Here is a 12,367-nt window from a genome sequence, read left to right as displayed (position 1 = left end):
AAGTAAGAATCACAAATAAACTTCAACAATGGCAATCGGCCTTGAATCAATTCAATTACTTCAAGAAACTAAAATTCGCAACAAATTGGCATCATCCTTTCATCAAACCAACATATAACTCTTCAATTAACCAGAAAACTATAGCATCGACCTTCAATCAATTTAATCACTTCAGGAAATTGAAAAAATCACAACAAATTTTGGCATCGGCCTTTCATCAAATCAACATATAACTATTCAATTAACTAGAAACTATGGCATCGGCCTTCAATTACACTTCAATTCAAACAAAATTTCAGAAGAAGAACACTAAATTCTTTAGGGTTTTCGACGCAAAGAACAAATTTCCAGAGACAAAGCACATAAGCAATATCACCTTATTACAAGTCGAAGCAGCGGAAATGATGAACTAGTACCATTGCGCAAGCAAGATTGGCTCTTGATACCATCTTAGTAGTAGGGATGAATTCCGTAGAAATCAAGAAATACATTGAAGAAGAAAGCTTAGAGGAGAAGCCAAAAGAATATCACAATGTATTTCTCTAACTGTTTCAGGTATTACAATCGATTACCAAAATAAAGGAAAGGAAAAGCTATTTATACTATTCTATCCAGTAAGCCATATGTGCACATGTTTTGCACGTGTAGTGGTAATGACACAACCTATATACTTATTCAATATTATCTAGTACACATTCGTACATGTTATATAAGCTTGCATGTTATATTGTTGGATTGCCAATCTAATATTGAAATGAAAGTTCACATGATCAGTGGATGAACAATCTACATGATCTCAGATCAAATTGACAAGAAATTGTATTATCCATAACCTCGGAAATCATGGTGTTTTCAAGGTGTTTTAGCCATTAGAGAAGGGAGGGATCAATTTGGAGAACTTAGTTAGGCTTTGACGATTTGTATTTCAAGGTGTTTTCTATCCTTTTTCTATTTCAATAAAATTTCTTTAGTTTTATGGTTGTTCGTAACTAATTTCAGTTTGCTAGGGCGATGCCTTGAGCCTTAGCATGAATATGTAGTCTTTATTTAATTGCTTATGATATTATGCATGCATACTTTGAATTATTAATCACTGTGCTTAAACTGTCTCTATATCTTAATGCTTAGCTATCATTAGGATGTTTAGATAAGTAATTGGATGCAATTCGGTCGGAATACCAACGGGGAATTGAGTATTGCTTGTTGTGATTGATAGTTGTAATTTCACCTAGGATGAATACCACGTCTTAGGGGTTGCATGGTTTTTTAAAGGGTTTTCACAAAGTGTAATGAGTCATGCATGTTTATATTTGATCTGAATACCATAGACAGATTGCATGTTTGATATACGTTCTAGCTTGAATACCACAAGTAGAATATGCATTAGGAAAACCTAACCTTCAAAGTTGCATGGGTAATTCATAAGTAATTAGTAAATCTACATAGGATTGTTAAGGGGACAGCGGAACCCTAGACTTTTACAATTTGGTTTACAAAATGTTTTCTTTTGTTTTCTTTACTTTGCTAATTTCCTTAATCATTTTAATTAAATTCGTTTTTATTATTTTTAAATTCAAAATCAACTTTTTCCAATTCTTGTTTTTAAATAATTAACTAAGATTTTGGTTTTGCACAAATTATTCAAACAATCCCTACGGAAAATGACTTTGCGTGAGTCGTTATACTACAACTACCTTGTTCTCTTGCAAGTATTTTTTTAGTGTTTTTATCTCTACTTTTGTAGGTGGTGACGTGACAAATATTGGATCCATATTTGTGCTGATGTGACTGCCAAATTTGTACCACATGGCAAAAAAATAAAATACTTTTTTATGCAATTAAAATATAATAATTTACCCTTAGAAAGAAAAAAAAAAAAAAAAAACCATCTTCCTTCCCCAACCCCTTCCCCTTCTATGCAACCCAAACCTCTTATCCCACCCCACCCCCACCTCCCCCGCAACCCCCCACCCCACCCAAAACCCCTAAAAACCCAGCTGCTCACCTCCCATCCCATCCAAAAAACGCACCACAAACTTCCTACCCACCACAATTAACTAAAGAAAAGAAAAAAGAAAAAAAAAACCCATATCTTCCTACCTAGCCACCCCCTCCCCATCACAACCGCAGAGCTCTCTCGTTTCCAGTTTTCAATACTGGAAATAATCAATAAACCAAATTAAAAGTTTGAAAATGAAAGAAAAATATGTAAAAAGCAAAAGGTAGATCTGTAATTGCAAATCTTCAATTACAGACTTCAGCCTACTCTTCCACCTAACATCTTGTACAGTTCCCCCTTTCCCTCTGTTCCCTCCGATCTCGATGAGCTCCGCCATCAAACGAATATGCAGCTGGTCGCGCCATCCCTCACGCCGGAATATTTTAATAGGGCAAATTATTATAATATTTTAAATGCATAAAAAATTATTATTTTTTGCCACGTGGCACAAATTTTGTAGCCACGTTAGCATAAATATAGCAGTCACGTCAGCTCTTAATGGACTAATGAATGAAAAATGTAACGGATATATTATATTGAAATAAAATAGTACATGAGTATGAGAGTGAAATTTTTAAAAAATGTTGTATGAGATTGCAATAGACCTCAAATCTAAGCTGTTAAAGTGTAATATATATACATATATATTTATATATTTATATAGACCTATTATTATCAGCTTCAACAATATCTGGATTAACTGTTTTAACTCATCATGTATATGCAGGAAATTTGGAGATTGTATAGTCAGTCTTTATGAAGAAGCCTGTTCATCCAAATGACCAATCACTGTTTGCTCAAGTTGTTGCTAAGTCTGCGTCAGACGCTACAAGAATTCTTGATAAACCAGACCATGAGAGCAAAGGCAAATTCTCAGTTAATGGGAAAGATGTTAAAGCCAAGCGTTATAAGCTATGTCAGAATAAGCAGGGACGGAACCAGTCACAAGACTCAAACGGCTCTAGCAGCCACCCTACAAAACAGCCCGGAACGGCTAGACAAGATAGAGCAATTGCACACAAGATTTGCCCAGTACAGAGAGCAATTTTATAAAGGTCGTCCCCAGTGCACAAGGCTCCCGCTTTACGCAGGGTCTGGGAGAGGTGAATGTCGGCTAGCCTTATCCCCATTTATGGAAAGGTTGCTCCCAAGTCTCGAACTCGAGACCTACCGCTCATGGGCGAAAAAAATTACAGAGAGCAATTTTATGAGAGAAAAAAATTACTTTTATTGTTTTAATCTGAAGAAAAATAGATCACAATTCATCACGCATCCACGGTCAAAATTAGCTTGTTGTATAGACTAGATGAAGTTTTTGGTTAGACAAACAAAGGCAGGTTGGTTGTATATGTCTTATTATTATTTTTTTTTTTTGGTAAATAGTGTATACTATCAGATTTATATGTAATGTGACTTTTTTTAATACAACGATTTAGTTTAATCGCATATAAGACACTCTTTGATTTTTTTTTCCTCCAAATGATAGAACATTTGGATTCAAATTGTTTACATCAACTTCAAACGACATAGCCAGCCACTCTTTCTGTCTATGACAGCTACCCACACATGAAACAAAAGACGCACTAGATGTTTTAAAATCTTTTGACTTCAGTTGTTTTAAAAATTTCTAGTCTAAATGCATATAAGACACTCTTTGGTTCAAATTATGTTTATTGCATTATGAATATTTGTAAAAGCTGGGACATATGAGACAACTTATACAATAACAACAATAACAAAATCTTATTCTACTAATTAAGTGGGGTTGACAACGCCACTGTTCTTGGTTTGTGCCAAGTCTTATGACCCAGATAATTTCTTTAATCACCAACCAACACTAATCACTTATCACTAGCTATCTGGGTCAGGACTACCATCTGCACCCTTTACATTTTGATACCTGTACAACTTAGCACACAACAAATAATAGCCGAAGTTTATCACCCCCAGCACAGCTAGCATCCAATAAACATTGTCCAGCTTCCCATTATTTAGATTGTTTGGTAACCATCCAGTAACCCTTTGGACCATATTAACCACACCTGTGCTTACATAATATGCAAACCCAATAATCAATGAGATCATGGCCGTCGATGTGCTTCGCAGTGACATGGGAAATTCTTGATAAAACAATGCAACCTGTCCTGGAAAATGAAATGCATCTCCAATGCCTACCAAAACTAACTGTGGGAAAAGCCAAAAGATCGACATTGGAACAATAGTACCAGGCTGGTCTTGGAGGTGGTGTTCTTGCACTATTTTGAGCCTTTTGGACTCCATCACTGCTGAAACAGTCATGCTGAGAATGGTTAACACGTGTCCTACTCCTACACGCTGGAGGGGAGACGGTAACTCACCAGTGATCTTCTGCCACATGGGGCATAAGAATCTATCAATTAGGGTTAGAAACATGGATGTTGAGAATAGAACAATGACTATAACAGAACTAGATGGCAATTTAAAATGGGGGCCAATGTGACGGTCCATGGTTAGAGCCTGCAGGACTGACATGCTGGATTGGATTGCTATTGGGGTAGCTAAGAATAAAGCTGTAGACCATAGTGGAAAAATTCTTAGAACGGTCTTGAAATCTTCCACTTGTTGCGTTGTGCATAAGCTCCATGGTTTCGCAATTGAGCCATCTGATTTCACGTCTCCTTCAATTTTCTGTGCTGCACGGTTAAGGAATCTGCATGAAAATATGAAGTCTTTTAATGTCGTTTTTAAATAGAACTCAACTTTACTTTTTTATTTTATTTTTTGTACTTTATTTTATTTTTTTGTATCATAGCGATGGTGAGGGAAGGGGAATGGTAATAAGAACATCAAGTTCATTGGTAAATGGTTTTAGCCTACTCAACTAGTCTCTTCCAGAATTCAATTTTACTTTAGAAAGGAAGCAAATAGCAGAAAAAATAATTACCAAATTGAACCAAAAATAGGTTGAAAAAATGTCAAATTTCGTAAAATTTGATCGAACATTCCAACCTCTAAACGAACTGGAAGTGGGTAGAGAGACTCATTATCACATATACTAAGTTAGACTTCATCTCTATAGCGTGACATAATAATCTCATCACACCCTTCACATGTAAGTCCCTAACATGTGTCCGTTTGGTTTGACACATGGATAGCTTGACTATATGAACAAGATTGAATTTGAACATTTAATTTGAAATCAATAGATATTGGTGGTAGAAACCATCACATTATATTCAACGTGTATTTCAATGACATCTCTACTATCATACCATATTGACAAAGGCGGAGCTTTTTTTTTTTTTTTTTTCCTTTTTGAGGAACGAATCAAGATGGTTGAGGTACGTGGTGTTGTGTCTAGGTCCGTGCGGACACATGATTCAGTTGTTGGAACCCAAAATTTCTCCTTGCATAGAGGTATATGCTCATAACTAATTGTTTGACAAGAAAACACTACCTAACGTATATAATTTGGTTTTAAAGTCGAGCATATTAATTTCTCTATCTCTACCTTGCGTATATAATTAACCCATACTGTTTGTACCTGAAACTCTTGCTAAGTGTTGCTGCAGCCACCTTGTTTGTCACTCCATCATGTCCATAATAATAATTCTTTCTTTCAGTTGATAGCTGGAGACTTGTTTTCCGAACAGAGGCAACAATAACACGACCGAAACCAACAAATGGACTCCCTTGTGGTTTATCGAATTTATAGAAACGGCTTCCAGAGAAGAAAATGGCCATGCCGATTAGGTTGGCGATGACACATAGACCAAACCCCCATTTAAAACTGAGGTTATCTTCAACGTAGACAATGACAGTTAGGGCTACCACTATACTAGAGTACAGAGTAAAGAAGAACCAGTTGAAGAAACTTGCTTGATGCTTAGGCTTGTCAAATTGATTGGCCCCAAGTGTTGCCAAGGTATAGCGGGTACCTCCCAAGCCAAGAGATGCGAGAGTTATGCCGGTGTAGAAGACTGCATACTGTAATGCCGAGGTCGGTTGGCATAACTTTGAGCCGGTAGCACAAGGTTGAGGCTTCAACGAATTTAGCGTTGCGGTTAAAACTAGGAGAACGATGCCCTGCAACGAATTTATCAATTATTTAGAATGCTACCCTAGTTCATATATTTATGGAGATTATCTAGTACACATTCGTATATCTTATATCAGCTTGCATGTTATAATGTTGGATTGCCAATCTAATATTGAAATGACAGTTCAGATGTCAGTGGATGAGGATGAACAATCTACATGATCTCAGATCAAATTGACAAGAAATTGTATTATCCATAACCACAGAAATCATGTGGTGAAAGCATGTAGTAAAGAAATTGAATTTTTTGTTACCAGCAAGGAAATGCATGAGGATATTGAGATAACGTAGAATGAGCCAAAGAATGAGTCAGCTATGATTGCTCCAATGATGGGGAAAAAACAGACAGAACCGTAAACTACGTTTGAGATCTGGGCAGCATCAATGCTGTTTACATTGAACTCTTCAATCAGAAACACAATCAAATTTGAGATCCATCCCCCAGCTGCAAGTGTCAAGCCTCCCAAAGCCCCTGCTCAATAAACCGACTATTTGAGACTGCTTTATGAAGGGAGCAATTACTAAGAAGTGTTTTTCCTAGAAACAGTTATATTAGAAAAAGTTAAAATTTTGATTAAAATTCAAGTGTCACTTTTGAGTGTTATCTGAACAGGTACTTCTCTAGAAAACGTTTCTCAAAATTTCTGTCAAACACTGTTAAACTAACTTTTCGTTATTCTAAAAATAATCACAAACAACCTGTCTTATTTCTATATATGTGCTGTCTCATCCCTGCACGTAAAGAATGAGAAATTTGTAGCCAATACTATAGCAAATGGACCATACAAATTAATTGATTAGTGAATAGGACATGAGAGAGAGAGAGAGAGAGAGAGACCAATGATGAACGGGAAAGTGATCCAACCACCGCGTCTTCTACCAGAATCTGATGAGATATCGGCGTGGGAGAGGGACTCATCCATGGCGGTGGGTCAAGTACCAAGCTAGCTCAAAGTGTGATATTCAACATGAAGCCACTGCATCGGTTAATATAATCCTTCAATCCAATGCCACCACAAAGCACGCACGTTTGCCATTCTTCAATTCTCCATTAGTGGAGAAATTTTAATTAGTATTTTTGTATTTGAACATATACTCTTATACATATTATCATACTTTCATTGATTAAGACATTTTTGTCAGTTAACACTTTTTTTTTTCCATTAAAACAGGTACTTACTACCCACTCAATTATTGTCTTCTAATATGTCACAAACAGTTCAATATTATCCATGTCTTCATCCATTTTTTCCCCTTAAACTTTAGATGCTTTTTTTTTTTTTTTTTTTCAGAGAATGATTAGACAAGATTAGCTCTTCTTTAACAGTCGCATGCGAGGCACTAACCCCCTTTGAAGGAAAAAAGATCGTTGCAAATGAAAACAATGTGCTTGTGTTAGGGACTGGTATAAAATATTGAGTAAATATCATAAGCATCAAAACAAATCCTAGATTTTTAGACACCAACTGATGTGGCTAATAAATTTATTTGTTCGTATTTGGACCTTGCTTTTCATCTTATTTACTTTTGTTAACTAAAATACTTCCATTTAGGGGTGGGAAATTTTGCCATAAACCAATTTACCAACCGAATCATATATGTTGGTTCATACTGGTATGGTATAGTTTTGGCATTTTTTCATAATCGGTTGGCATTATACCAAACTAACAATTAATGGTATGGCTTTGGTATCGGATTTTGTAAACCGGCAGTATGCCATACCTACCAATATATATATATATATATATATATATATATATATATATATATATATATATATATATTCTATTTAGATATTTTAGGTATTTTTTACATGCTTGACATGTGAAGAACTGGAAAAATGTAGGTATTGCTTTATTTTTTTTCTAATTCTAATTATAGTACTTCAATCCAATATTTATTGATATTTTTAATTTATTATTCAGTATTACTTCTTATTCTAATTATACTTTTTTTTATGTAACATTTGAATTGAAATAGTTGATGGTTCTACATCTCAAGCAAGAACATCAATTCCAAGTGCTTCGAAGAATTGATTCATGGAACATTTCGCATGCATTGGTTGATGCTAATTCGGTGATGTTGCATTATCAAAACAACAAGTTATTTGTTTTGGGATTATAAGAAGGGGATCTTATAACCATAACCATACTTTTAAGTTTTGAATTTTTTGTTTATGCATTAGTTGCTACAATTGAACTTAGACAATTATATTAGTTAGACTTTTGAGTTTGTGAACTTATAACTATTTGGATTATGTTTGCTGACATTGTTATTGGCTTATTAAGTTTTAATTTGATTTTCATTTTAATTTGTTAAGTCATGATTATGTTGACTTATCATCAATTGAAAAATTGCAGCAGCAACTTCTTTTTCTCTTTTCTGGTTTGTTGTTTACAGGTTGGTGCATGGTCTTGAGCTGTTGTTTTTGTAGCTTATTTGCAAACCATCGGTTGTACCATTTACCAACCGAACCAGCCAATAATTTTGGTTCAACCGATTTTTGGCAACCGCAAGAAGACAGTTGGCTAGCGGTAACTGATTTTCGGTAATTATGTATATGTGGTTGGTATGTGGCATAAGGAATTTGGCACGATTTACCAACCAAACCCAGCCCTACTTCCACTTCATTTTGTCCAAAACTTGAAAAGCATTTACTTCTTGTAGCATTTTTATCTGAAATATTTGCATGCTAATTCTCTATTACTTTCAGCTTAAAGGATTTACTACTGTGTAACACTAGCAATATAATTTATAGCCTAATGGATTTACTATTGTCAAACACCATAGGGGTACGAAAGATTTGAAGTTGAGATCTCTTCTAAACGTTTAAATGAATCTTAAAACTTGGTCATTTGATAAGCGGAGAAGCCTATTCTATGATAAGTTGAAAGTTAATTAATATCAACATTAGAAATTAGTGGCAGATTCAAGATTTTTTCCACATGTGCATAATAAAAAACTAGCAGAGAGCATACACTTTGTGTGTGTGAACAATTTCTCTTAATAAGTGCATATATAATATTACATTATTACTGTTTTGTCCTCCTTATGTAAATATTGTGTATCAAAAGTGAGGGTAAAATTGAAAAAATAAATATAAAAAAGAGGGTAAAATAGGAAAAATAGGGATATGATTGTCATTTTGTCAAAATGTACAAAATTACTATTTTGCCCTCCCTTTGTCAATAGTTTGTATCAAAATTGAGGGTAAAATAGAAAAAAAAGTTAACAATGAGGGTTTTCTTAATAATAGTACTAGCATTTGCATACACACTTTGTGTGTATGAACACATTTTTTTAGAAAATGAGAAGGAGAGAGGGAGAGAGGAGAGACAGAACATGGGGGGGAGTGAGGTTTTTGTTTTTGGTTTTTGGTTTTTTTTTTTTTTTTGTTAATATTGGAGGTATTTTAACATCACCTATAGGTGAGGCTTCAATAAAAAACAGTAAAATTTAGACTTGTGAAATTACATTATTGCCCATCATTTTTTGTGTGTGATAGAAGACTAAGTAGTCTTTTCACCCTCTTTTGGTTGACAAAGAGGGTTTCATTAATTAATAGAGATATAATGTAGATAAGTTTGCAAATCCTTTGGCAATCTGCTCCACTATCAAGAAATAGCGGAAAAACAACCCAATATCTTTTGTTTTTGGATAGTGCTATTCACATACTCTTGTTAATTTTTAGTCATTGATCTTCTTCAATTCATTTGATTCGGAGGTCAAAAATAAATAAAAAATGTGTGAGAAGTAAAAAAATAGTTATGTGAATTGCAAAACTCTGTCTTTTCTCTAAAATTCAGCTGGGACTGAAACAGTTTCATATTCTTTACTTCTAAATCATTTTTATTTGCAAGTCTATGATTCATTTCATTCAAGTTAGTTTCAAATCAATGTTAGAGGCCATCATCCCCACTAGGGATGGGCAATGGTTATGGTGGGTGGGTAACCTCGGTTAATTTACCCATAACCGTTTATGCTCATACCCGCATAACCGTTTACCCGTTGGGTAATTGCCTAAACGGTTATACCCATACCCATGACCGTTTATAAACGGTTAACCATACCCATAACCGCATACCCATTTAACCGTAACTATTTAATATCTTTTTACCCATTTATCCTTTTTAACCCGTTTATCTTTTTTTTTTTACCATTACCCTTTTTCACCCGTCTACATGTTTTTTAACAACTTGAAAATTAAAAAAAAAATTGTCATAATTTTTTTTTTTGACAATTAAACACGGTTATAGGTACATTCATCATACATTTCCATATTTTAATTTTTTAAGTCCTTATACCATTCCAATAATTGAAATAATAGTTTACGGACGATATTTTTAACTGTTACCAATGAAGGTAAATATAATATTTTCTAAGTATTATTGGGTTACAAAAATTGTTTAGAAGACATTTATGTCAAAGCATTTCTTTCAATTTCACAGTTACCCGCAAGGAATTTAAATTAATTTGGCCAATTCCTTGATGATGAGAATCATCATTCCTGTAATAGTGTTATTGAGAGAAGGATCGATGAATTCCTTGCTAATTTATTGGGTGCTAAGTATTATTGGATCGAGAACATGGTTTGTGTTAGTTTTACATATATAAAATAAATGGGTAAACGGTTACCCGTTTGTAACCGCGGTTAATACCCATAACCGCCCATTTAAATTTCACGGGTAAACGGTTATACCCATAACCGTTTATTTATCTAAATGGTTACCCATAACCGTAACCATTTAATTTAAATGGGCGGGTAACCGCGGTTACCCATAACCAATGGGTATTTGTCCATCCCTAATCCCCACCGACAAAAAGATGCTCAGTAAGGCCCTTCATTGAAGCCGTCGTTGTTAATGGAGATTTTAGAAATGAGAAATTAGGTTCACATTTTTCTTTTTGCTACTCCATTGATTAAAATCATATTCATTTTTTATTTTTGATCAAGGTCCTTGGTATTAATAACATCATTAATTATTTGAATAATAAAATATTTTTATTTTTAAATATATTCCTTTAGTGTTAAAAATGTTAAAATTAGAATATTTATATTTATGACTAAATTGTTTTTATCATATATTTTTATTTTTAGTTTGTACCTCTTTTTAATTTGTACCAATTTTCTTTTCATTTTTAATTTGTACACATATATTAGTTTCTTTTTGTGCCCATATTTTTTAAAGTTTTATTTGTGTTTGTACCAATGTGTATACCGTCACGTAACATTGTATATTTAATCAATTATAGAAAAATTAGATATGGTATATTTATTTTTTATGCCTAAACTTTGTATCATATATTTATATTTTTAGTTTGTACCCACTTTTAATTTGCAACGTTTTTTTAAATTTGTAGTATTTTCTTTTTAGTTTTATTTTGTACCCATGTATTAATTTCTTTTAGCGCCTATATTTTAAAAAAATTCATTTGTACTCATAATTTTTTAATCTTTTATATGTACCCTAATTTATTTATAATGTACCCATTCTTCTTTATTAATGTACCACTTTGTTATATGTGAAATGTACCAATATTTTTAACACTATGGATACATTCTTTTGCCATTTATTATTTATTATTTTTACTTAGCTTTTATCCATTTATTCAACCAAAATGTTTGAATTTTTTTATTGTAACCGTTTCTAATAGTATTATAATGAGCAATTTTAAATTTATAGGATTATAAATCTCATAAAATATCAAACAATTAATGTCAAAACTATAAAAATATTAATATTAATTGTAATATAATGAGGTGTACAAAGTCAAGGGACTTTGATCAAACTTTGAATACCATTAAGGTTTTAGTCAAATAATGTTAAGAATTAGGGACTGCATCCGAAGTATCCTTTTTAGAAAACTAACAGAATATTGTTAAAAGATGTTTTAAATTCAAATTTTCCTCGTTCGCCAACTAACTTTTGATTTAGTAATAGGGGCATCCTAAAACAACAAAGTAAAATTAAAAAGTTCAACCAAATATACAAACGAACCACTTATATGTTAAGTCATAACGTTTTATGTTTGAGGAAATCACTGTTATTTATCAAAAACAACCAACATTCATAAATCAAAATCATTTTAAAATCCAGTAAATAATATGCACAAACAAGAAGAAGAAACACAACAAACAGAGCAAGTAAACAAAAATGATAACATAAATCAATTTGAACGAAAAACTCCGGATTATAATAAAATTACAATATAATTACATATATTTAATACAAATCACCTACCTTGGTCAGATAGTGATTCTATTAAATATATTTAATTACATGAATTAT

The 12,367-nt window shown here is 33.1% G+C and overlaps 1 protein-coding gene across 1 annotated transcript; it reads right to left on the bottom strand.

The window, feature by feature from the left end:
- Positions 1 to 3,652: 3,652 nt before the first annotated feature.
- On the bottom strand, positions 3,653 to 7,131 carry LOC126615745 (protein NRT1/ PTR FAMILY 2.7-like). Its single transcript, XM_050283637.1, has 4 exons — positions 6,916 to 7,131; positions 6,332 to 6,549; positions 5,523 to 6,064; positions 3,653 to 4,688 (listed from the first exon to the last, which is right to left on the bottom strand). The coding sequence occupies exons 1-4, from the start codon at positions 6,998 to 7,000 to the stop codon at positions 3,851 to 3,853; spliced, it is 1,683 nt and encodes a 560-aa protein (XP_050139594.1). The 5' UTR covers positions 7,001 to 7,131; the 3' UTR covers positions 3,653 to 3,850.
- Between the last annotated feature and the right edge of the window lie 5,236 nt (positions 7,132 to 12,367).

This window comes from Malus sylvestris, chromosome 3 (assembly GCF_916048215.2).
Source record: "Malus sylvestris chromosome 3, drMalSylv7.2, whole genome shotgun sequence".
In the NCBI taxonomy this organism is placed as follows: domain Eukaryota; kingdom Viridiplantae; phylum Streptophyta; class Magnoliopsida; order Rosales; family Rosaceae; genus Malus; species Malus sylvestris.
Note: the sequence above shows the minus strand (reverse complement) of the source record. Positions and strands in the feature narration are given on the sequence as shown.

Bases quoted from the DNA above. Each gene is read 5' to 3' on its own strand.
- LOC126615745 (XM_050283637.1), bottom strand. From the start codon at position 7,000: ATGGATGAGTCCCTCTCCCACGCCGATATCTCATCAGATTCTGGTAGA. The intron at 6,065-6,331 runs GTAACAAAAAAT...AATTCGTTGCAG, and splicing joins CCTCATGCATTTCCTTGCTG to GGCATCGTTCTCCTAGTTTT. The intron at 4,689-5,522 runs GTACAAACAGTA...ATTTTCATGCAG, and splicing joins ACACTTAGCAAGAGTTTCAG to ATTCCTTAACCGTGCAGCAC.